The sequence below is a fragment of the Melanotaenia boesemani genome, chromosome 14 (genome assembly GCF_017639745.1).
Source record: "Melanotaenia boesemani isolate fMelBoe1 chromosome 14, fMelBoe1.pri, whole genome shotgun sequence".
In the NCBI taxonomy this organism is placed as follows: domain Eukaryota; kingdom Metazoa; phylum Chordata; class Actinopteri; order Atheriniformes; family Melanotaeniidae; genus Melanotaenia; species Melanotaenia boesemani.
Window position 1 is genome coordinate 30,684,159 of NC_055695.1, and position 26,573 is coordinate 30,710,731.

The 26,573-nt window shown below is 40.2% G+C and overlaps 1 protein-coding gene across 2 annotated transcripts; it reads left to right on the forward strand.

Moving 5' to 3' along the window:
* The first annotated feature begins 5,462 nt into the window (after nucleotides 1-5,462).
* On the forward strand, nucleotides 5,463-23,620 carry hdlbpa (high density lipoprotein binding protein a). 2 transcript variants are annotated; one of them, XM_042005482.1, is made up of 28 exons: nucleotides 5,463-5,604; nucleotides 7,841-7,912; nucleotides 10,010-10,122; nucleotides 10,210-10,376; nucleotides 11,301-11,516; nucleotides 11,625-11,831; nucleotides 11,924-12,139; nucleotides 12,224-12,430; nucleotides 12,510-12,617; nucleotides 12,708-12,812; nucleotides 13,887-13,965; nucleotides 14,047-14,186; nucleotides 14,268-14,372; nucleotides 14,461-14,574; nucleotides 14,648-14,734; nucleotides 14,830-14,961; nucleotides 15,052-15,270; nucleotides 16,452-16,673; nucleotides 16,764-16,982; nucleotides 17,071-17,209; nucleotides 17,749-17,900; nucleotides 17,974-18,078; nucleotides 18,165-18,299; nucleotides 18,573-18,716; nucleotides 19,377-19,556; nucleotides 21,757-21,873; nucleotides 21,977-22,117; nucleotides 22,205-23,620. In XM_042005482.1, exons 3-28 carry the CDS (start codon nucleotides 10,047-10,049, stop codon nucleotides 22,292-22,294), a joined length of 3,822 nt encoding a protein of 1,273 aa, XP_041861416.1. In that variant the 5' UTR covers nucleotides 5,463-5,604; nucleotides 7,841-7,912; nucleotides 10,010-10,046; the 3' UTR covers nucleotides 22,295-23,620. The 2 variants fall into 2 exon arrangements, with proteins under 2 accessions (XP_041861416.1, XP_041861417.1); XM_042005483.1 differs by having other exon boundaries at nucleotides 17,752-17,900.
* Nucleotides 23,621-26,573: the final 2,953 nt, after the last annotated feature.

Below are 26,573 nucleotides of genomic sequence, written 5' to 3' on the forward strand. Positions count from 1 at the left end.
CAAGAGAAATTAAATAAGATATTTACTATAAATTTAAGAATTGCTAGTGTAGCATTTGATACTAAAATACTTTGGTCTTCAGAGGAGTTCATGGTCTACTCAATAACTGCAAGGTGTCCAGATTCTGTGGCTGTGAAACAAGCCCAAATCATCATCCCTCCACCACCATGCTTGACAAGTGATATGAGGTTTTTGTGATGATATGCTGTTTGGTTTTTATCAAACGTGCTGCTTTATTTTCTGACCAAACATCTCCACCTTGGTCTCATCTGTCCAAAGGTTGTTACTTAAAAAGTCTTATTGTATGTTCAGATGCAGCTTGGCAAACCTCAGCCATTCTGAACCTGGCAGCTTTATGCAGGCTTTGTCAGTGTTGGAATTATAATGTTTGCAGAGTCTAATAATATATACATACAGCTGTGTGTGAGATTACATAATAGTACAGCACAACAAGTGGGTATCCCAACTCTAAAACATTTGGTTTGTGCTGATCCATCAGCAGAAGCCTCTTTCAATCATTATATGTTACCAAATATTGGTAATACTGTTAGCAAAAAGTCCATCTCACAATCTTATTTTCAGCAATTATCTTGTCAAGTTAGTTATATACTCGACAAGAGCAGAACGTGTAAGATGTTAATAATTGTTTTTATTTCTTACTTAGCCACTAAATCCTGGAATTGGTTATTTTACATGCACGTTAATGAACTCACGGAGACATTGTTTGAGATCACATTGTCTCATTCACATCCATTTTTAGCTGTAAAATTGAACTCTGAACACTCACTGGACACAGAATTTACAATATATAAAAAAACTAATGCTGTTGCCACAGAATCACCTGGTTGTGTATTTTGCACTGTTTTTCTTCAATTTATTCGTTGTATTTTTGCACCGTGGGATGGAGAGAAATGTCCTTTTTTTATTCTTGCGTATGTATTTACATAATGCAAAAATTGACAATAAAAAAAGTTTGAATATTGAATCTTAAATCTAAAAACTTCAAGACCTGCCAGCAACAATTCACACATATGGTAAAAATGAGCTTTCTTATAAGAAAAAAACACTTGGGAAGATGTCCTTAAATAAGAAAACATTTTAAGGCCTCAGACAAGTGAGCGATATCTTAAAATAAGTGGTGAAACACTTGTTCCAAGTCCTTTAAAATAGTCCTGTCAAGGTTTTCTCAGTGTTGTTTCTTTTTCAGTTTGAGAGAAAAGATCTTGAACGAAGTTAAAATAAGAATTAAAGAACTGGTGCTACGGCAGTGCACACAGTACAGATGTGCTGGCAATGGCTGGGGTGGTAGCAGGTTGTCTAGTAACTGGAAGGTTGGTGGTTCAGCTCCTGCTTTATCTTGATCTGTCTGGCGGTAGTGGGAGAGGTCATTGGCAGGAGTTCGGTGCTGCTACTGCACCTCTGAGGGCAAACAGACTGGTGATGTGGAGCGAATGAGTAATGGATTAAATGAAAAGTTCTGTGTAAATCTAATACTTTACTATAAACAGTATTTTATTAATTCAGAAGAAACATCTTGTTTAGTCTGTCTTGTTTTAAGATCTCTTTTTCTCAAAGTAAGAAAACAACAGCATAGAAAGAAACACTGAGAGGTTGGTTTTGAGGATGTTTTTACTGAACAAAGAACGTTAAATAAATGTTTTCCTGCTTTATTTAAGGCATTTCTCACTTGTCTAAAGCCTAGAATTTTTTTTTCTTAAATCAGTAAATCTAACCAGGTGTCATTATTTTACTGCACAGATTATTTAACCCCCCCCCCCCCCCCCACCCCTTTTTTTTTTTTTAAAGATAACTCACTTTTGCAGCCACAGGACCTGGACACCTTGCAATCATTGAGTGGATGATGAATTTCTCTGGATACCAAAGTTTTCTAAAGTCAAATGTGAATCCATCTGTCTGACTAGCTAAGTAAAGCTTGGCTGGAACTGAATCATGCAACAAAACAATCATCTCAAACATAGCAGCAAATCTACAGCAGAATGGCTGAAAAAATATATAAAGTTGTTGCAGTGATCCACTCAAAGTTCAGCTCTCGACCTGCCTGAAATGTTGTGGTGGGACCTTCACGGAACCTCACTGAGCTGATGCAACTTTGTACAGAAGAGTGGACCCAAACTGCTCCACAACAATGTGAGACTGATAGCATCATACAGAAAATTATCACTTCACGTTGCAGTTGCAGGTGGTTCTACAAGATATTCAGAATTGCTTCTGCATTTTATTGTTGTATGAATAATGACACTTTGTAAAATCCTGTGCTGTGGCAGAAACCAGTCTTTTTTCAGTTTCTGTTTCTCAACTTAATCTGTCCTCTTTATTTCTAAAACCTTCACTGTTTATCCAGATGTTGCTTTGCATGCTGCACACACTGAAGTCAAGTTTATTCTGATGATTCTTCCTTGTAAAGTCTGTTTGTTCATCAGTAGTGTGAAATAAACCAGTGCCAGTGGCTGCTAAGTGTTACCAGAGGTTACACTGGTGATACTGGTATTGAGTTTATCTGCTCTGGAACCATTTGATCAATATAACAAAGTTACTAAAACTTCTGTACAAGCCACAGTTCACAGTTTATCTATTTACTGTATTTTAAGATAATAAAAAATAAAAGTAACAGTGCATTAACAGTTAAAGAAATGTATGTGTTAATCATCTGTTTGCTGTCAGGGGATTTTCTTATTTCTACTTCACAAACTAGCTAAATGCGTTGCTTGTCAGCCCTTGAGAGGTAACGTACAAAAAGTAAAAAGCAACAAGTAAACACAATTTTATAAATCATAACCAATAATAGACATAAGATAAATTAGTCAAGATAATACACACCCTGGACAGGTTACCAATCCATCCACAAGACAAGCAACCATATAAGTTCCAACACTCATAAGGTCAATGTAGAATTACCAGCACTGGTGGAGGAAACACTCAAACACCGTACTTTAGTAAAAGTTGGCTATAATTCAAAAGACAAAAATGTACTCTTGTAAATGTACCACATTAACCTTTTTACTTGAGTATAAGTAAGTACATGCTTTTAAATATACTTAAAGTATTGAAAGTAAAAGTTCTTGCTGAATGTATTGGCTAATGTGGTGGTCTACAACATCATTAAGTGTGCTAACTGTACAGATATTCTAACACATCAATAGTATGGGCTGTACCATACCAACAATGATACAGCCAATGCTACTGGGAACACTGGAAAATCTCATATCAAATGGATCCAACAGTCATATTAATTATCTGAAAGGTTATTGATCGTATTACGTTTACAGTTCACGCTTGGACTCATGATTTTGTGAATCAGAATAGTTTTTTTCAGGAGTGACCTGCAGAGTTAAATACCATTATAATAAAGATATAGTAAAGATTGACACAAGAATCCAGTGTGGAGTGTTTTACCACCAGTTAGAGCTGCTGATGCTGCTGCTGCAGGGGAAGGAGGTTCAAACATTACCTGTACGCTTCGATTGGTTTAGTGGATCAATCTCCCTCTTGTTACTGATCATGCAAATTCATTCAGGACAAGAAGAATGGTCCTTCAGGTAAACCAAGTTGCAGGTGTTGCCTAGCAACATGTTAGATAGAAATTACCATGAATTTCTGTTAACAAATCAATCGACTACTTGGGGAATGATATGAAGAATGTAAATCAGAAGCGATGTGATATGTGACAGCCCATTCAGTTCGACACCACTGAGTACCAGCCAACCTAATATGCAAGTCTTTGGACTGGGTGGTTGCCAGAGAACCCATCGTGCACAGGAGAATATGCAAACATTACTCAAAAAAAGATGAAATGAGAAGCTAACAAGCCACAGAATTAGTTCATACAACCTAGGTGAAGAAGCTATTTGGTGTGTTTTGATCCTGTTGCAAAGACTGGCAGACAGGACATGTTCTGTGTATGACTGGGGTTGCATGAAATCAACTTCTGCAAGCCTTCGTCTGCTTTCAGAAATATTAAACTACAACAGAGGTGGATTGATTCCAACAAAAATACACCAGTATGCTCTATTTATTTTCAGAGCTGCTTCACAAATTTTACATAAAAGAAAATCAGTTTTTTGTCACTAAACTAATTATAAAATTTATCCATGTGACACCACAATTAGGGCACATCTGTCATCTGGTTAGCTTGTTTTATTTAATATGCTTTCTCTCTGTCCCACTATCATTTGAAAATGCTGCACTCAAGCTGAGAGACCTGTGAGAGACCGCAGTCTCTTTAACACATCTAAGCTGCCTTTGCCCATTTACACACAAGCCGAACAAGCTGGCTTCATTCGCTGCTAGTTTGTTGGTTTCAACAACAAAGCAGTGCAGAATCAGAGGAGGCGTGATGTAAATTCAGTGGCATTGATGTAGTGTGGCATATTAGATATGTGTGTGATATATCATTCTACCATTTCCCCAGTTACATTTTCCTTTTGAAAGTTTTCTGCTTAAACTCCAGACTGAATAAGACCAACACAAGAATGTAAAATCTGCAGAAAACTACTAAACAGTTAATAAACAGTTTTTAGATTTTACTCACACACAAGAAGGTTGTTGGTTTGAACCTCAGCTGGGGGTGAGGTTCGAACCTGGGGGTGGTGGCCTTTCTGTGTGGAGTTTGCATGTTCTCCCCATGTATGCGTGGGTTCTCTCCAAGTACTCCAGCTTCCTCCCACCATCCAAAGACATGCATTTTAGGTTAAGTGGTCATTTTAAATTCTCCACAGGAGTCAGCGTTAGTGGTTGTTTTTCTCTCTGTGTTGGTCCAGGGTGCACCCCGCCACTCGCTGGTATATTTCAAGTTTCCCTGTGACCCTTAAATATGAATGAGACCTGTGTATTTACATCTGTCTGCTTTAAGCAGTTACGTCATTTATATGTCTGAATAGAACAGTGACTTATTAATTTGATTCAGGTGTTCTGGAGCAGGGAAACAATGGAAACCTGCAGAACTGTTGCCCTTTTAGATCCAATTTGAGTATTTAATGCAGGAGATGATTAATGACCCAAAACCAAATCTATATACCAAATACAAATTTTTTTTTGTGTGCTATTATTAACATGTTACGTTCATGCATCCTTTCTTTTTAAGTGCTAATAAGACTTATGTGTGTTTATATTGTGCCAATATAAAGGCTCAAGCATTTGAGAGTTGGATTTCTCCATATGCATAGAGAAGGTCCTGTGCATAAAATTTTATTGGTCTGATGTCAATTAATGATTTTATCCTTTGAAAATGGGATTTAAATTTATTTACAAGTCATTTAAAACTGGAATCGTTCAGGAAAATCAATCTTCTTGAGATTTGAACATGTTCTTACTTTAGGATTAGCATAAAAGTTCTTTAGGATTGAGCGTGTATTATCATCCTTGATCGTTTAAAGCGGAGTGTGATCTGAGTTCAGATCTTATATGAGGATCTGACACTTGGAGATGAAAAGAAGTTATTTGAAACCAGACTCTTTGACGTGACGTTGGAGGACATGATTGGTGGCCAGCAGTGGTATATATCCGTCAGGCTTCACTCCCACTTTCTCGCCAGTGGAATTTCATCTCAGCTTCTGCACCTTCAGGGCAGACGAGAACATAAAATAAGTAAGTACTTTATTCTTTCCTGTTGAGTAAAACTCCATTCCCGTTACACACGACTTCGGTAGTTCACATTAAAAACCTAACCATACCTGTTTGAGGACAGTTTGTCCGTAAGCTGCGAATGTTACAATGTGTTCTGGCCTGACTCCGTGTCATTTTCCCCTGCTCAGCTGTGTGCCTACGTGGACTTAGCGAGCTAGTAGTACTGGCTAACATTAGCTCGCTAGCCAGGCTCCAGTCCAAGTTGTACTTTTCCTCAACGTGCTGACGTTAACTAAATTGTATAAACGTGACACTACCATAGACTATATGTGTGTTAGTTATTGTAAGGATTTCAGTTTAAATAAGCTGATAATTTAAGGTAATTAACTTCAAAGGGGTACATCCTGAAGTTTTGTATGGGTCTTTCTAAGTAGTCCAAGCTAACTGAACGATACCTATTAGCTGAGGGGCTACGTGTCACAGTTTCGCACACCACAGTTAAAGTTTTTAGCAAGTTTGCTAACAAGGTAGGGGTTAACGTCTAATAAACTATTCCACTGTGATCGTCTTAGTGTTATCACACTTTTTCTTATGCACGCATATTTGACGTTATCTTGGTGTCCCTGCCAGTGAAGATAATGCTAGTTTCCCTCGGTCTGAGTACATCTTTTTTGTTAAGGTTGAGCAAGGTTAGCCAACATGACGATAGCTAGCATTAAGGTGTCGTTGGCAGCTGTCAGCTAGTTAACTTGATGTCATGTTAGCTAGCACTCGCACAAACTAGCTGCTTAAGTCTAAGCTGGGATTTGGCTATTATGTTTTAAAGACTCAAAGGTTGTCAGGCTGCAGGAAACATGTATGAGTTAAACTAGCTTGCAGAGCAAGTCCGTGTTAACTTGTTAGCAGCTCCTTGACACGGATGATCTAATGGGTTTGAGAATATAGCGTTGAATTTTATCTAGCTAACTTGAATTTGTGCTAATTTAAACAGTGAAAAAGAACATGTAATTATTGGCAGAACCGAACTCGTAACGAGGTGATTTAATATCTTAAATTCAGTCCTACTATTCACACGTTTAAGCCATTTACATTAGAAGCCATTTACATATTGCTTCTGAAGTACCAGTGTTTATGTAATGTTAAAAATGGACAGGCCACGTGTTGTTACTGGTGGCCTCTCCATTACACTGAACTGAAAGGAAGCCAGCAAATGACACCGTATTGTTAATGTGTGCATGGTTATTTAATGCATATCGAAATATAGAGATTATTATACACCCCTTACCCAACAGCACTTGGATATTATAAAGCAAGCTGCATCTGACTTGTGCTGATGAACCTGAAGTGGTTCAGGAAACTGGCTTTAACACCAGTAGAAAACTAATTAAAAAACATTCAGCAGTTTTGTTTTCAATTAAAATCTCTTTCAGTTTCAATTTAATTTTAATGAGCAATTCACTGTATAGTTTTGCTGGATCTTATATGGGAGAACTTGTTGTTATTGTTAGTAGTAGTAGTAGTAGTAGTTGTAGTTTTACCATAGTTTTATCAACTGTCTGACTTTCTGTATAACAGGGTTGTGTCCAGTCATGCTGGCCACATGTTTAAAGAGACTAAGCTCTTCTTGGCATCTACTTTTTTAGAAACGCTGGGGAATTTAATTGTCAGTTTTGTGACTTTGTTTCTACTTCTTTTTTTCTAACATGCTCCCTAAAGCCATGACTGTCAAATGTGCAAGTTAGATGTGGGGAATGGCCGCCCCTATTTAACTCTGTCCAACACACACACTCACACACACCCTACTGGGGAACTTAACTGTCTGCATGAACATTTTAAATGTTAAGGTTTTGCTAAGAGATCATGGTTTTTATTGATTTTTTTTTTTTTTTTTTTTTTTTGACATCTGATCCTCAGGTTTTATTATATTTAGTTAACCACGGTCTTCTTCTCACATGACTGTATGCTTGTGTAATGTGTATTGCTATTGTTTTACAGTTAGGACCCTCATAACCCTAGTTACCAGTGGCTTTCTGTGATTGCTTTCCTCCAGTTGAGAGATTATTTGATAGAAGTTTATGTCAGTTTGCAGGGAAGCCACAGCTCAAACAACGTAGGGTTTCCTTACTGTATTTATTTATCTTTAAAAAAAAAAAGGGGGTCCATTTTCAACTTCTATTGAAGCTGCTGAGATCCAATAAGACCCCCAGCTATTTCGTTTTTATTTCTTAACTAATGTGTTTTTCTTTCTGGTTTTCAGGCAAAAGCTGGCAGGCTGACGGGAACTTGCATTTTTACAGGACGGATTATCTGGTAACTGACCATTTAGCTGGTAGGTTTTAATCTATTTTTTAGTCCAGGAAGCGCAGATTAACTTAACTCTATTTAACCCATCTAATAATCATGTTCTGTCTTTGCAGTCAATGTAAATCTTTTCTTTTATCATAACTGGCTTTGTTAATATTTGTAGATCACTAAAGCCAACTCTCCACACTTTGACCACATAGCTTAGCGCTCCTGTTCAAACACACTCATTGAGCATGTGGGCTGAGAACTAACATACAGGTGTGTTTATCTACCCATGTGTTAACATTATTTTGAGTGGTCATAAATGTACTTGTAGCTGCTTCATCTAATCATGATCATTCAAGCATGAAATCAGAGGTCTCGAAGTACAAGGCAGTGTTTTTAAAGGAAAACTGATTTTATGGAAAACTTGTCTTATTACTTTGCTGTTGAATTAAGCAGTAAACATAGTTTCGTTGTACAAGGGTATGCTTGCTGTTGGAGACATGGGCACTTTTTTTCTTTCTGTTTAGCAGCCTGTTGTGTTTCCTGACCATATTCTTGAACAACGAGTTTAGATTTCAATGATGAAAATGCTGCAGGATAAAGTTGATTTTTGGAGGACTAAAGATTTGACTTCAGGTGACGTGACACAGGGAGTGGACCCAGGGTCGGTCGGTAGCCAGAACAAACCAGCAGTTTGCCAAATAACTCGTTATACATGCAGTTAAAAAAAAAAAAAAAAAAAAAGTCTAAATCCAGAAGAAAATATAACACACACAAATAATTTATGTTAAGTCTTACAGGACGATGCTTTAACTTTGGTTCAAAAATGAGTGTTAAATTGTGACTTTAATGGTACATTAAGTACTGAGCACAGCAGACTTGACAGGCTTTATAAAGCCTGACGAGAAGAGGCCAGTGAAAGGATGTTCGGTGTCGTGTGGAAAGGGGAGAAATGCTATGATTCGCCATGTTGAAGCTGAAAACAAATTCCCCCTCAGCTGACTGGAAAATGAAATCAACATTAGCTAGTTCTGACACCTCAGATCTCTTTTATATTTTGAGGTGAATTTGGGAGCAAAACTTGTTGTGAAAGTATTGACATTCTTGTACTTGATTAAAAATAAACAAATAAAATATATATTTTAATTCCCAGCCAGACAAACAGTGAAGAATGATACTGAGTTTCATTAAACTTTGTATATTCTCATTCAGACCCAAATAATTGTAACTTAATCGTAATGTTTAAGATTTTTCTTGGTTCTTTCTTGGAAACAGTCGTGTGGTATGAAGACCTTACAGAGGACTGTGGGTGGATTTTTACTTTAATCCTATCCAGTGTGCACATAGAGAAGGGTCAGTAGGGTGAAATCCTCTTAACCTTCACCTAGCTACAATTCTTAGAATAGCACTGGACAAAGACTTGAGCACAGTCAAGGTTCATGTAGGTAAAATTTCACCGTAGCTGCAGCCCCGCTCACATGAGTGTTTTTTTTTTTCTGTGGTAAAGGTTGTGATTTCTTTATTCTTGGTGTGCGTTAATGCAGTGCTGACATGCTGATTGTTAAATTAAACCACAGCTTGCTTTGATAAAGGTAGATTAGATAGCAGTGAAAATCACAAAGTCCAGGCATGATAAGCTTTTATGCCATGTTAGGTCTAAGCATGGGACTTTTTTAAGCTCTAGTTTACGGTGATGCAGGTTTAAAGAATCATTTATCCTTTAGATTTTGAGGTAGCTGTATCAGTTTCACCTAAGAAATTTATATTTAATATGTAGAATTCATTTTTGAGTCTGAAAATTACCCCCCATATCTTTAAAAACATTAACCTTGTTAATTACTACGATTTGAACAACACAGAGAAATTAGATTGAAGTCAGAATGATCATAAGTTCATAAGTTGGATAAGTTCTTGCATATACATGGAAACATCTGACCTTTTTTTCAGGTTAGTAATGTGCAGTTAAACCAGTTTAAAACGCAGAATTCTCAAATGAACTGGTCCCACATTTCACATTAACCAGCTAATTTAGCGATGAGCTTTTAGTGTTTTAAATGGTAAGGTATTTACTTTAAATGCACTTGTACTTCGTCCATTCTTGCTATACTTGTGACAGTAAGGCTTGTTTTCCTTTCAGTGGCACACTCGGACTCTGTTAAAGTGGGATTTTAACCATGAGCTCAGTCGCTGTACTTACGCAGGAAAGCTTCAACGAGCACCGCAGTGGGCTCTTGCCAGAGCAGAATGCGGGTGAGTGTATATAAAAATAATGAAGGCTGTGCTCGATGTGCAAAATGCAGTTGAAGCGATAATGTTGGTATTTATGTGCATGTTCAGCTGCTGTGGCAGGCCCCAATGCTGGAGAGGAGGAGGATGCCCTTCCTACCTACAAGGAAGCCTTCCCACCTCTGCCTGAGAAGGCGGCCACACCTGAGGGGACCCAGGAAACTGCCAATGCCTGGACATCAAAGATTCGTCCCCTCAAATCTTCTGTCATCACCCAGGTACACTACATTTTTGTTTATTCGTTTATTTTTTTAAACAAAGTTCTACTTTCAGGTTCAGGTCAGTCTCTGTAATTCAAAGACACATGAGACACGAGTCCCAAAAGTGCCACACTGCAATCAATAATACTGTCACAAAACATAAATGATTTTTCAAGCATAGGCCTATAATGGGAAAATGACACCATGTCATAATTAATATTAAAAATAACTAAATCACTTTTGGATTGTGGTTTAAAAAACTGTTGCAGTGTGCAAAATAAATGTTTTTATTATGAGTGTTTAATAATGGTTTTACCATTGAGAAATGACAGGCATTGGGGTACGACAGGGAAAATGGCACCATGAATAGTAAATGACATGAATAGTATGAATAATAGTATGATGAATAGTAAAAATGACATTTTACTATTTATCTCAAATAAAACCATGACATTAGAGGATGCATGATGGACCCACAGAAAAAAAAACAGCTTTTCTGTTTTTAACAGTGACTCTGTGTTAGAAAATGGATATTTAAAGGGTTAAAAAATATTTGATTTCATATTTGGTATTTTTGATTAGGACTAAAGATTATTAAAACATCTGAGAAAAAAAAGTGGTAAAATATTATTTTGTAATTTTATAATAGCAGTTTTTGGGAGGGGACTTTTTTGTCCCGAAATGATAGTAAATCATGAATATGACCCTGCCAAAAAAAAAACTAAACAAAAAGTGCGGCAAAATTGATTTATTAATTTGTAGTATATGGACTATTGTTCTGTTGACTCTCTGGACAGATGTCCTAAAGAACAGGGGTCTGTATGTGGGTGCACATTGTTGCTGTTAACCATATCTTTAAGTTTGATCTGCTACTCGGATTATTTCATGCTAAGTAAATTTGGTGTCAGCCATTGATTACATTTGTTTTTCCACGTGAACAAGGTTTTCCATGTGCCGCTAGAGGAGCGCAAGTACAAGGACATCAACCAGTTTGGGGAAGGAGACCAAGCGAAGGTCTGTGTGGACATCATGCATAAGACTGGAGCCCATCTGGAACTCTCCTTGGCGAAAGATCAGGGTCTCTCCATCATGGTTTCAGGAAAGCTGGACGCTGTGATGAAGGCCCGTAAGGAGATTGTGTCTAGACTGCAGACTCAAGTAAAGGGACTTCTTTTGTTGAAGTATTTTCCTAAACTTTACTTTTCAAAACAATGATACAACTTTCTTTTTTTTTTTTTTTTTTTTTTTTCCCCCGAATCCCAACAGGCCTCAGCTACTGTCGCCATCCCTAAGGAGCACCATCGTTTTGTCATTGGCAAAAATGGGGAGAAACTTCAGGAGCTAGAGCTCAAAACCGCCACCAAAATCCAGATCCCACGACCTGACGACTCCAGCAACCAGATCAAGATCTCTGGCACTAAGGAGGGCCTGGAGAAGGCGAAGCATGAGATCCTGTTGATCTCTGCTGAGCAGGTGACTTAACTCCAACATTTTAAACCTTCATTTTAAAACTGCTGTTTTTCTCTTTAACAAATGTTTGCTCCCTCCCTCCCTGTTATTCTTAGGACAAGCGCGCAGTGGAGCGGGTAAACATTGACAAGGTGTACCACCCCTTCATTACCGGGGCCTACAACAAGCTGGTTGGAGAGATGATGCAGGACACCGGTGCCCGTATCAATGTTCCCCCTCCAAGTGTGAATAAGACGGAGATTGTCATCACTGGGGAAAAGGAGCAGGTGGCCCTTGCTGTGGCTATGATTAAGAAGATTTATGAAGAGAAGGTTTGCAAAGGATCTCTGAGAAATTTGTCTTTCTGGTAAAATGTTACATGCAGCAAGTTCCCAATCAAGTCCTTTCTGTTGTAGAAGAAGAATGCCACCACCATAGCGGTGGAGGTGAGGAAGTCTCAGCACAAATATGTGGTTGGCCCCAAGGGAAACACCCTGCAGGAGATCCTGGATAGAACTGGTGTGTCGGTTGAGATCCCACCTTCTGACAGCAGCTCAGAAACAGTCATCCTTCGTGGGGAGCCAGACCGTCTGGGTCAGGCCCTCACTGAAGTTTATGCCAAGGTAACGTGATCTCCTCACAAACGCTGCTGCAAAAGGAAAGCGGAAAATTGAGGTGAATAAAAATGATTTCCATTTGCAGGCAAACAGTTACACTGTTTCCTCGGTGTCAGCTCCCTCTTGGCTTCATCGATTCATTATTGGCAAGAAGGGACAGAACTTGGCCAAGATTACCCAACAGATGCCTAAGGTCTGAATTTTCTTTACTCCAGTTCTTTTAAAAATGGCTTCTTTTTCCTGTCGGAGTATCTTTTTTTATTTTGTGCGTTTTTGCTCTCAGGTGCACATCGAGTTCACCGAGGGAGAAGACAAGATCACCCTTGAGGGTCCAACCAAAGATGTGCAAATGGTGCAGAGTCAGATTGAAGCCATTGTTACAGATTTGGTGAGCGCAATTCATTTTTATTTTTTTCCCCCCTAGGACTGAACACAGCTTGTTATACTGGAGTTCGCATGTTGTCCCCGTGTGCATGTGTGGGTTCTCTCAGGTTCCTCCCAACATGCAAAGACTAGTATGTTAATTGGCCACTAAATCCTCCCTCGGTAAGAGTGTGAGCGGGTGTTGGTCCTACAATGGACTGGCGACTTGTCCAGAGTGTACCTGCCTCTCGCCTGCTAATTGTTGACTCCAGCATCCCTGTAACCCCGAATTGGAATAAGGAGAGAAAAAAACTTGCTTATAAAATAATAAAAAATACTTATTAATGTTAAAAAAAAAAAGGCTTAATTGAAAAAATAAGTCAGTACAATAGGGATTAATTAAATAACTAGATAATGAATTGTATTGTAAGTAGCATCTAATATTGTCACACAGTTCTTGGTGCGCTGTCCAGAGTGATTTTGTGGGTCAAAAGTATCTCATAATGCCCCCTACATGGTAAAACCAGGTTTTGGTTTTGTGATGTTGAGCTCTACTTGGTTCTTCTCTATGGCTATGTCCACACGGCACCGAAGCCGGTTCAGGTGTGAAAATGATGGCGAAAGCTAGGAGAAAGGCTTCAATGTCCCTACGAAACCGCTGCAGTACACCCTACAAGGCTGTGGGGGGCGCTAGGATGATTAAAGAGTACCACTCCAGAGCTGGAACAAGACATAGCACATGCGCAGATGACGTATCTGCTTGCTCCCACTGATGGTACAGTAGTGCAGCACTGCGTTGTAAAAGTGCATTGTGGTGCTAAAGCTGCACACAAGCCAAGACTGGGGGAAGGTGACAATAAACTGTAAAATCACATGTGAGGTTGAAAAGAACAATACCATAATGGGCAGGAAACTGTTTTTAAAGGTGAAATAGTCAAATAGCCAATTTTACCCAGATTAAGACACCTTCATCATAAGATTAAGTTGTCTCTCTCGAAATTGTTGGGAAAGTTTATCATCAGAAAGAATGTAAAACCAACAGGTCTGATGTCAAGATGATAGCATCCAGGTAAATGACCTGAAATGTTTGACTCAACAGGTGAGCCGAATGGACTATGCAGAGATCAGTGTCGATCCCAAATTCCACCGGCACCTCATTGGAAAAGGAGGCGTTAACAGTAAGTGTTCCTGTCACATGCTTCAAGAGCAGAGTTTGCATCAGAACAACAAACTTCATTTCTTGATTCTTCCATTTTTAGTCAACCGCATTAAAGAGCTTCACAAGGTGACTGTCCGCATCCCCCCCGACAACGAGAAGAGCAACCTGATCCGTATCGAGGGGGATCCCCAAGGTGTGCAGGAGGCCAAAAAGGAGCTGCTTGAGCTTGCGTCACGCATGGTTGGTACAAATTTGAGGTCACCGGTTAGATGTAGGGCACAGTTCCCATATTAACTCTTCCCTCAACATCTTGTCTGACAGGAGAATGAGCGTACAAAGGACCTGATCATTGAACAGCGTTTTCACAGAGCCATCATCGGCCAAAAAGGGGAGAAGATCAAAGAAGTGCGGGACAAATTCCCAGATGTGAGTTGGTACCAACTGCTGCTGGTCGACGTTTGTTTTTATTTTTTTTATTTACATTGAGGCTAATCATTTTGATATTTTGTTCCAGGTCATCATCAATTTCCCTGACCCAGCACAGAAAAGTGACATCGTTCAACTTCGTGGCCCCCGAAATGAAGTGGAGAAATGCTCCAAATTCATGCAGAAGATAGTGGCTGAGATGGTGAATTCTCTTAGTTTTTAAATGCTTCAGTCAGTGTTGCCGAGTGCTAACCTTCAGTCTCTCCTCTGCTCAGGTGGAGAACAGCTACTCCGTCTCCGTCCCCATCTTCAAGCAGTTTCACAGAAACATAATCGGAAAAGGAGGATCAAATATCAAGAAGGTGTCGCTTATTTTAACAGAATTCATACAGGCGGGTCATAGAATAATCTGTTGGTTTACTTCTAAACTATTATTATTTATTTAATCATTTTTTAGATTCGTGAAGAAACAAACACCAAAATTGACCTACCGGCTGAGAACAGCAACTCTGAGATGATTGTCATCACTGGGAAGAAGGCAAACTGTGACGCTGCGCGGAACCGTATTTTGGCCATTCAGAAAGAGCTGGTAAACACACCTGCATGTTAAACCTTTCTGTTCTTTGATGTGTAGTCTAAAACTGGAGGATTTGTCTCATGAACGTCTCACTGCTTCTAGGCAAACATCACAGAAGTAGATGTGTCCATTCCCTCAAAGTTGCACAACTCCTTGATTGGGTCAAAGGGCCGTTTGGTGCGCTCCATCATGGAGGAGTGCGGTGGTGTGCACATCCACTTTCCCACAGAGGGTTCAGGCATTGATAAGGTCACCATCAGGGGACCTGTGGAGGAGGTGGAGAAAGCTAAGCAGCAACTTCTGGCCCTGGCAGAGGAGAAGGTTGGTACAGATGCATTACTAACCTTCTTGATGAGGAATTTTTCTGCCTCTGGTCTAAAATGACACACCCAAAATAAATGTCTTCAGCTACAAGGAATGTATGTATAGTCTTGGTCTGTAAAGAAAGTTGAGACGTGTGAGATTTTTACACAAGTGTCAGAATCAAGATGTGTGTTTCTGCGTCAACTGGAACACAGTAGAAAATGTCAATGTTATCTCCTTCTACGATAAAACGCTATTACTTCCAGTGAAAACCAGAGGATGGCAGCCAAATTCATCAAGGAATGAGTAAAGTAATGTCTGATGAGGAACTGTGCAAAAGTAGGAGGTGAAAAGTAAAGCTGAGCAGGTTTCCAGGTGATTTTAATAGAGGCGTTACGCAGGTTAACGTCTGAGGAAGCCATTGACTGATGATGATGGACACTTCTATCAATGGTCAGAGTCAGGAGGATCCAGGGATAGCCCCCACATTCACCTTAGAAAAACCACGAGGATCCAGAAAGAAGTGAAGCCCAAGAAAGTCTATGATAGGAAGAGTGAATGCCTCACTATAAAACCTTCATCTCCATGGAAACCAGCAGGACCTTCATGTTTCATGACAAACAAAGGCAGAGTCGTAGGAGAAACGTTATTTTTAGAGCTGGAATCAAACTTTTCACCACAAGACGGCAAAAGTAAGACATGATTTCTGATTCTGGCTGCTAGCTCCCAGAGTTTTGTCCCACAGTGATGAGATGGACGTCTTTGTAACCAGCAGAGTCTCTGCTTTCATGTGACATATTGTTTGTGTGGTTTGCTTGACCTGGCGAAAGTAGTGGAAGCTCTAAAGTGGACAGTTCTGTTCTCGTGTTTTTCTTACATTCCCATGCATGTCCCATGCTGCTCAGCTTTCATGAAGATGAGGTTAGAAAGCTGCCGATCTCTTTTCTTAAACTGGCTAATGTTTAGATGTGGAGAGAAGAACGTTGGTGAAAAGCCTGTTTGAGTAATGTAGCAGCAGACACTGAGGCAGAATTTTAGTTTTCGTTGGTGAACTTATGAATGACTTTAAGACAATTAAAAAAATTTAAATTTTATTAAACATGACCGCACCTTCCATCTTTTTGTTACTTAGAGCTGACCTGATAATCAAGGTTTATTTGTTGGAATAAATTTTCTCTGTAAACATTTTTAATTTTCAGCAAACAAAGAGTCACACTGCCGAGCTGCACGCAAAGCCAGAATACCACAAGTTTCTCATTGGAAAAGGTGGCGGAAACATCCGCAAGGTTCGCGACAGCACCGGGGCCAGAATCATCTTCCCCACACCTGATGACAAAGACCAGGAACTGATCACTGTGGTCGGCACAGAGGAAGCAGTGCGGGAGGCCCAGAAAGAGCTGGAGGAACTCATCAAGAGTTTGGTAAGGTTTAAAAATTGTTTTTAAAACGTAACAGGACAAGATACACACTGATTTCTTTTCCAGTGGTCCTTAAAACTCTTTGTGTTGCAGGACAACATTGTTGAGGACACGATGAGCGTTGACCCCAAGCATCACCGCTACTTTGTGTCCCGCCGTGGTCAAGTCCTCAGGGACCTCGCGGATGAGTACGGTGGTGTGATGGTGAGCTTTCCTCGCACAGGATCTCAGAGCGAAAAGGTCACCCTCAAAGGAGCCAAAGAATGTGTGGAGGCTGCTAAAAAGCGCATGCTGGAGATTATTGAGGACTTGGTTCGTATATAAAGTTATGCCGTGATTTTTGTTCTTATTAACGTTTCTTTGTTTTTAAAGTTAACTTATTTGATTTTAATTTTTCCAGGATGCTCAAGTGACGGTTGAGTGTGTGATTTCTCAGAAGTTCCACCGTTCTATCATGGGTCCCAAAGGGTCGCGGATTCAGCAGATCACAAGAGATCACAATGTGCAGATTAAATTCCCAGAACGGGAGGACCCTCAAGGTAAAAGTTAAGATTTGTTTTTAATCTTGGCATATAAAGGTTTTTTTTTTTTGTTTGTTTTTTTTTTTTTTAAATAAAAGAATCTTCCAGCTTCTGATTTGTGATATACACAAAGGGCAACTCGACTGCTTTTTTTTTGGGGACATGGACCACGTTAGACCAGGTCCCGCTGGAAAACAACAAGACTTAGGATGTTCAAAAGTGAACTGAAATATTCTACAGAGCATGTAGATTCATGTACTTGCAGCTTCTGATTTGCAGTTTCACAAATGGAGCAACTAATTTATTGTTGGCATCTAGACCACATCACACCAGATTCTGGTCTGATGTGGTCTGATGTACAAATTATAAACCTTTCTTGGTATTAATGTTTTTTTGATTCCTTTAACTAAGATCTGTATTCCAGCGCAAACATGGCAGATGAATTTTGAAACTGTGTGTAATTTAAAAAAGAGAAATAATTGAGTGATGTGTTTTGGGTTGTAGAGCATCCTGGGGGATTTTAACTTAAACTTTTTACTGTAACCCTGGCATTTCAGCAGCAGCTCCAGCTGAAGCTCCAGTTCAAGAGAACGGAGAGGCGAACGGTGAAGTGAAGGAACCAGTTGATCCAAACGCACCCAAGAAGTGTGACGTGATTGTGATTTCTGGCCGAAAAGAGCGCTGCGAGGCGGCTGTGGAAGCTTTGAAGGCAAGTTAGACAAAACTCAGTTATTCCTCTTGTCAGCTGCCATCTTCCCTCCTAACGGCCTCTCTTCCTGTAGGCCCTGGTTCCTGTCACCACTGAAGTGGAAGTGCCTTTTGAGCTTCATCGATACATCATTGGACAGAAAGGAAGTGGGATTCGCAAGATGATGGATGAATTCGAGGTGTGTTACAGATTTCATGTTGCCACAGGGATGCAGGAAATTCTAATTAGCTGTTTTAATGCAACCTCGCCATCTCCTTCTTCCAGGTAAATATTCAAGTGCCTGCTCCTGAGCAGCAGTCTGATAAAATTGCAATCACCGGCTTGGCCAATCACCTCGACCGAGCTAAAGAGGGTCTGTTGGAGCGAGTCAAAGAACTGCAAGCCGAGCAGGAGGATCGGGTTAGTCTGGGTTTTCCTGCATATGTTTGCACTTTAACCTTTTAACCTGGCGACCTCTTACTACTTAAGGTTGTTTTGAAGTGCTGTGATGACTTGTGCTCACGTGGAGCTGTTTTGCTTAAATTTAACTTAAAGTGCACCTTGATCAGAAAACCTGAGTTCAGGAGAGGGTTTAATTATTAACTTTTTAAGTATGGGAGGTGAACACGCACTGTGGCAGGGGGAAAAAAAAGCCTGAAACTCTTAATGTGTTTCCTCTTTGACCCTCTGCAGGCACTCAGGAACTTCAAGCTGACCATCACTGTGGACCCCAAGTATCACCCAAAAATCATAGGCCGCAAGGGTGCCATTATTACCAACATCCGCACTGAGCATGATGTTAACATCCAGTTCCCAGAGAAGAATGATGAAAACCAGGTAGAGTACAGAAATAACTCAGCCCCATTTCCACTGAGCGGTTCAGAGGTTTTTACAATGGTCCAGCCAGTTCAGGTGAGCGTTCCCACTGCAAGTCGGGCCTCCACTGGGCATGTGGGGTTTAGACCATATGCCTAGCATGGCGTCATACTAGTACGACAACATATGTGACGCTACAAACAACAAAGGCCAGTCAGCAGCTTGTTTTTGTTCTGCTTAGCTTTTGTTTCTTTGTACGGACGATGCATGCCACATTGTATGACCAGGCCTCACTGCTGTTTGCAGACCTCTTTTCCCTGTTTTTCCAACGTCCAACTGAACCATGAACTGAACGACAACGTTGTTTGTTTCACGCTTGCTTTTGTCGTGGGCGGTGACGTTTTTCTGTTAGCCTATCAATGGATTTTATCGTTAATGCCAGTAGCTGCGCCCTAACCGTACCGTAGCATTTTCCTATGGACTGAAGGACGATAAATGGTGCGGTATGGCTCGATTTTATGGGCCCCTTTTTTTTATAATGGAAACAAAATAGCGTACTGGACCGCACTGGCCTGAACTGAACCAGTGGAAATGGATGCTTTAATGTTGTGTACAAAGTTGCCTCTGGGTACTGATTTATTGGAGGTGGTGAGGGATTATAACAGAGTGTACTGTCTACAGGATCAGATAACTATTACAGGGTATGAGCACAAAGCCATAGCTGCACGAGACGCCATCCAGACGATCGTGGACGAGTTGGAGGAGATGATCTCTGAGAACATCACCCTGGACAGCAGGGTCCATGCTCGCATCATTGGAGCTCGTGGCAAAGGCATACGCAAGATCATGGATGAGTTTAAGGTGAGGCTGCAGAATAAACTGGAAGTTATCATTTTTTATTTTAAAATTCTCTAAGCTGAGCTGCTTTTGGGTGGTTTACAGCATCTGCATAAAGTAATCGATGACACGATTTCACCAGATGAACACTTTTTTATTCTTTTGACCATCTGAAGCAACCTGAAGTCAAAGACCTCATGTATGAGGCCCAATCAGCAGCAGGCTGTGTTCCAGCTTCTTCCTGGCTTCATGCTACAAAGGATTTAACTGCACATTCTCACTGGCACCGCTTAGTCCTCTTCAACCCTTCCTCCTGGTGTCAAACAGCCGTATGCACTAGTTCATGTGTGTAACAAGTTACTTTAGCAACGTTGGAGTATTTTTTTTTTCTAACACCGCTACATCAACACTCAAAGTGCACTTTGTCAAAGTCTTTGTTTAAACATTAAAATACACATGATGATGCCATCAACATGAGCAACACCTGAAACAAAATGCACCAGAACGCGAGTATCTTATGAAACTAGAAAAGCTGCACTTTCAGATGATCCCAGGCATAATCTTATCCTGGCCGACCACCTCACGCCACTCAAAACAAACACGAGGCCTACCTTTGCATTTCACAGCCAGCGCATCAGATTGCAGGTTTATCACAGAGTACATCTCCAAACTATCCTTTCCAAAAGCAATATCTTTTATTTTCTTACCTTTTCCTCATCTTCAGTTTATCCTTCTATTCTTTCACCAAAGTTCACAGCAAACTTGTCCATAGTAGTGAATTTCAAAAGCTGCCTTTAACCGCCATCTCGTTGATGTCTCGTGGCCTTTGGCAGTTTAAATAAAGTTTGACATTCTACATCCCACAACCTTTTCTAACGATATTTTAAACTTGAATGAGACTTCATCCGTCAGGTATACATCTTTGAGCATAAACTCTGGAGCATCGCCACCATGTAAGGTCTTTGCACGGTGACGCGGCACAAACTGTAGCTGAATACATGCCGTGGCATCTTTATGTTTATAGTCATTTCTATCATTTCCATTGTGTAAACTTAAAAATTAGGCGAGGATAAAAATTTTTTGTTTTTCTTTTGGATTATTACAAGTTGCTCCGGCATATGAACAAAGTTTCTGACACTGGAATTATATTCTATTAGGTCTTTGGTATACATTGACCACAATTATGGAAATTGACGTGATAAATGTGGAATTAGTTTTAATTTGGGTGGGTCTGAGGCAAACCACTCTTACAAAAATCTTGGTTTAACAGGTTAAAATGAACCTGGATCTACTTCCACTGATAGTACGGTTTGTTCTGAGTGGCCTGAACGAGCATTCGACCTCTGGAGCAGCCCAAACAAGTAAACTCATGGAAACTTTTTTTTTTAATGGACATGAAAATGTTCAAAGCCTGGACAATATTTACTTCATATCTAAGTTGTTTTCGAATTCAAATGATTGAATACAAATCAAACCAAGACTGAGATCAAATGAACCAATGCAGTGTTAATATTTGAGTGGGCCCCAGACCACTTCGTAGTGAAAAAGTCAGGCCCCAGGGTAAGAAGGGTGACAACCCCTCCCTGCTTTAAACACCATTTGTGATTGTGGTGTAGCAGGAAACCGTTTGAAGGGGGGAGAAAACCTGCAGCAAGCAGCTGTTTATTGGAGATGTTGAGCAGTAAAAATGGATGGAGAAAGTGAAGCTGTAGCAGACCATGAAGTTTGAACATGACACAGAAAGGAGTCAGAGCTGTTGTCTGGAGAGGCTGTGGTCCACCTAACTTTATAAAAACAACTCGTTACTGAAACTTATGTCCAAATAAAGGAGTCATGCAGCAGCATGAGCAATGTTCTGCACCGCAGCCACAGATAAGCTTATAAGTACCAAGAATGTCAGATCAGCAGGAGGTAAAACTGGAAAAGATCTGACGCTCCAGTCGGATGTCACTTTTTTTTTTTTTTTTCTTTTTTTTTTTGCCATGGGCAGTACCACTGACAAACAAATCTACAACAAAACTCCATCACTATCTATACAGCACAACACCTGGTTCTATGGTGATGGATTCAGGGTGAAGAGCAATACTGTGTGAACATTGAAATGTTTTTTAATAAATAGGATTCCCATGTGACTCTCTGGCAACCTTCTGGTTTTTCTCAGGGGAAAAAGTACACATTGTCATGATGCATCTTTCTATCTGTCTTTTTATTTATTTTTCTTCAGGTTGATCTCAGGTTTCCTCAGAGTGGAGCTACAGACCCAAACCTGGTGACAGTCATAGGTCGCCCTGAGCTTGTGGATGAAGCCATTGACCACCTCCTTAACCTAGAAGAGGAATATGTAAGCTAAGCTCCCTCATTTATTTCCTCCCTACAGCACATAATTTATGATGTTCCTCAAATATTGACCAATAAGAGCTGATGAACTTTGTGTTTTTCATCAGATGGTTGATGTTGTGGAAAACGAGACAAAGATGTCTTACATGAGGCCACCTAGTGGTAGCGCAGCTGCCATGGACGAACAACGTGGCCCGTCCAAAGGTTTTGTGGTGAGAGAGGCTCCCTGGGCTACATCTAATGAGAAGGTGAGTTTGCCTGCAATGCTGACCCTGAAATTTTAACTGGGTTGCAACATTATTTTTTCAAACTGATCCATTTGTCTTCACCGTTAGGCTCCGGATGTGAGCAGCTCTGAAGACTTCCCAAGCTTCGGAGCCCCGGTAGCAACCAAGACCTCACCCTGGGGACCCAAGCGCTTCTAAACTGTGCTGCTACACACGGCCCCAAGTTTAACCAATCACAATCTTACCCTGTCATCGTCCCAATCTTGACCTGGACTGACCGCGCTGACCCTAAAGTCTTCAGTTCTGAGAATGTCATCCTTCTCTGTTTATCTTGGTCTACCCCTCCAGAGTCATCAGTGCTTTCAGATACTGTAATTGACTTGTGAGCTTTGTATCTGCATTAAATACCATCTTATGCTTAAAAAGTGACAGGTGTTGCAGTTACATCAAGCAGCAACAGACTGATCTTTAAATGTCGACCAGACCTGACAACTCATTGTGGTTTGAACTGTTATACCAAATTGTGGTGGCCAGACATCAGTTCTTTCATTCGAGCTGCCCTTAGTTGCCTTTTGCAGGAGGTGGTAAAGGGACTGAATCCCTGCCATTCAGATATTATGCCTCACCAATGAGGCCAGCTGTTTCAGAAACTCACCCCTTCCTGCTTTATCCATGTAGCTGAGTGAAAATTGTCAGTCATCAGCCCCAAAGCACACTATAGTGGTTGTCCTCTGTGATGTCTTCATCTGCTTGTAACTGTGCTTCTGTGACTACGATCAAGTAGTGTCACCTACTTGTAGCCTTATGAATTGGTTAAACTGAACAGGGGGAGGTGGGGGGGGCAGCTCGCTTTCAGCCACTGCAGAATCGCACCCACTCAAACTGCCAGATGCTTGGAGATCATGACCACAACTAAACCTCGTACAACACTAGGCATAGAGCTCCAACGCATCAAACCTCACACTAAACGTTGAATGATATTTTTTTTTTTTTTAAAGCATTGAAGTAAATTACTCTGCAGAAGAATATGACTGAGCAAACAGCAGACCATTGTGTGCCAACTGTCTAGTGATGTCCTGTGTTAGTCACCCTCTGTATTGGGTCAGTGTCCAGTCCCTTTGTCTTCCAGTTGCTATGCAGAATCCTCTGTTCAATAGCAATGTTCCCCCTTTTTTTTTTTTTTTTTTTTTCTTTTTTTTTTTTTTTTTTTTGTAAATCAGCCTTACAGCTAGATGGATACAAACCAGGTAGAGATGATGCCAAAGTGCATTTACAAACTGGAAGGTGTTCCTTTTTAAAAGCTTGAAATGTTCTGCCCAGTCATGGTAATTTGGTTAAAAGTTTGCTTGGGGTGCATGGTAAGCTTGGCTTCTAAATTAACATCCATCATCAACCTACCTTTTGGTTTATATCCTTCTAGTGTTGAATGAAAGAATATGCAAAATACCATTGAGATGAACGGTTATGGATGACACTGGAAAAAGGAAAAAAAAGTCCAAAAAGTCAATAAAAATGGAAAATCTTCTGCTGTGTCCTGAGTCATTTTAGAAAAGTATAAAATGAACTCCTCACACTCAGTTTCAACAATGTCTTTCTGGCTGTATCACTGCTGGGACTGGAGCTGAGGTAGGTAGGGAGGAAGAGGGAAACCCAGCATTTTCTTTAAACAAATATGGCTGGAGTGGTAAGTTTATGTACAGGAAATGTAAAACAAAAAAAAATTGTACAATGTCTGGCAGTGGATCCAATGTTATGTTTTCCTATTGGCTGCAGTGTTTGACCAAACTTTAACCAGATCTGGATATGCCAGTCTTTGTGTACTTTATCCTCAAGTCTATTTGATGGGGATGTATCTGCTGGTTTTATAGTCACCTTGAGGTTTGGAGTGGGAGTAAATTGCAATCCCCCCCAAACACACACCATTACACCACCAGTAGCCTGATCATTGGCAGGATGGATCCATGTTTTAATGTTTTCACCAGATTCTGAGCTTAGCATCTGTATGTGGAGCTGAAATGGAGACTCATCAGACCAGCAACGTTTCTCCATCTTCTATTGTCCAGTGTTGGTGAGTGTGTGTGAATTGTAGCCTCAGTTTCCTGTTCTTAGCTGACAGGAGGCACCCGGTGTGTCTTCTGCTGCTGTAGTCCATCTGCTTCAAGGCTGGACGTGTTGTGTGTTCAGAGATGCTGTTCTGCAGACCTTGGTTGGAACCAGTACTTATTTGATCATCTCCAACCAGTCTGCCCATTCTCCTCTGACTTCTGACATCAACAACTGGATATTTTCTCTTCTTCAGACCATTCTCTGTAAACCCTAGAGATGGTGGTGTGTGAAAATCCCAGTAAATACTCAGACCCACAACCATGCCACATTTAAAGTCACTTAAATCTCCTTTCTTCCTCATTCTGATGCTCAGCTTGAACTTCAGCAAGTCGTCTTCATCATGTCTACATGACTAGATGCTGCCATGTGATTGGCTGATTGGATATGTGTGTTAACAAACAGGTGGAGCGGATAAAGGTGACAGTGTAGTTCAGCATTAATGAAGTCTTTGTAGAAGAGCAGGTTGCTAATACTGATGTTAGTCTGTTCACTTCATATACATACGTGCCTTTACTTGTTAGGCTAGAGGATCATTTTCCTGCGTATAATTTCACCTTTAAATACTTTGTGCTGGTTCTCTGCGGAGGAGTAAGGAGGAGCTCCTTTCACTAAGCAATATGTGTAATAATCAAACATGCATGCTCTGACATTTTTATATAAGAATACTATCATGTAATGATTTGATCCATTCATTGAAGGACACGTTTTTAAGCAGTAACTTTGTCTTTATCAGCATTTTGAAATCTGCAGTACTGCATAGTTTTATCTGGTAAGAAAAAACACCTGATATAAACCTGCATAAATCTTTATTTCCCTAATGAACATGTCTCTCTGTACTTGACTTTTGCTTATTTTTCATATAAACTTAAATCTGTTGAATAAATGATAAGTAACTACATTCAACTGGATGTTTTTCTTCTCAGTGGAAGTAACATTTCCATTCAGAGCTGCAGTAATCTGTAGTCACTCTGTTAATCAGCTGATTTTTTTTTCCATTTAATAATCTAGTCATCTATACTAAGAAATTTTATTTGAACAATGGTTTATTAAAATTCCTTAGAGCCCAAGGTGATGTGTTCATATTGTTTGTTTCGTCTTTCCAACACGCCAACCCTTTAATTCAGCCCATTTAATTCCCTGCACACAGGAACTCACACCTTTAACCAAACTTAAATGATCATAACTGATTGACTCTAATTTGAATTATTAACTTACTTTGTTCAAATAGTTAAAAAAAAAATCACATTTTTTTCTGAAAGGTGACCTGCCTTTCTGAATCCTCCTCCCTTTTCTGCATTTCCCATGGGTACATGTTTGTGAAACACTCGAACGAGCGCAGATAAATGTGTTTTGCTCTCATCCCGTCTTCCCCTGAGAGCTGATACAGGCACACTTTCAACGCTGTGTTTGAAAGGAGCATCGTAAAGCTCTCACCAGAGCTCTGAGGCATAATCACGACACAATTAAGATAATTTCCCAACGACTGCTGGTGGCGAGAAAAGCAATTTTTACGCCTGGTAATCGAGTCTGGCTGTCAGATTAAGATAGCAGGTGATTTAAGGGAAATTCACTTGGCGAACTCGTTGGGAGTGGGATCCAGGTGGCCTCAGGTAGCTCTTTGCCCAGCGAGGCTGCCTGGGAGGTAATGCAGTTTTGATTTTGAAAATGAAAGAAACATTTGAGTGGTGGATTTGTGTCTCTGGGCATTTGTCGCCTTAATACCTGCCTCTGCTGCCATCTACTCCTGCATCTTATGACATGAAAGAGCCAAGTCGCCTCTTATCTTGTCTCACTTTCTTTCTCCATCTTCTTTTTTTCTTTCGTTCACTTGGAATCCAGAGACGAACTTCAAACTGAACATGGACCGAATGAGATTAACACATGTTGGTCTGGATCAGAGTGAAATCCAGCTTCTGGTTTTATTTATTTATATGAACTAAACCAGCACTTTAACTACAGTCTTTTAGAAACCTTTATCTAGCTGTTCTCATCCTCGTTTGATTTTACTGTATTTATATTCATAAAGTACCCCAACAGTGAGATCTAGAATACTTTTGATATTGTTTCAGTAGAAGTATTTATTAAGGATGAACTGAGTTTGGCTCAGTTTACATTGATGGTAATGGTATTTTTCTGTGGGACAGGATGTTGCCCTCCAGCGGTCTTATCACCAGACAGCTCAGATTCCCTGATTGTCCTGATCCAGGGAAGTTTTGGTTACGCATGTTTTATCTCATCTACATCACAGTTAATTTATTAGGTACACCCAGCTTGTATGCTGTGGTAAATTTCAAGTCTGTTAAACTTAGAAATGAAAGTTGGCTGTGTTTCTGGATCATCACACATTTGACTTCTTCTTTGCATGATGGAG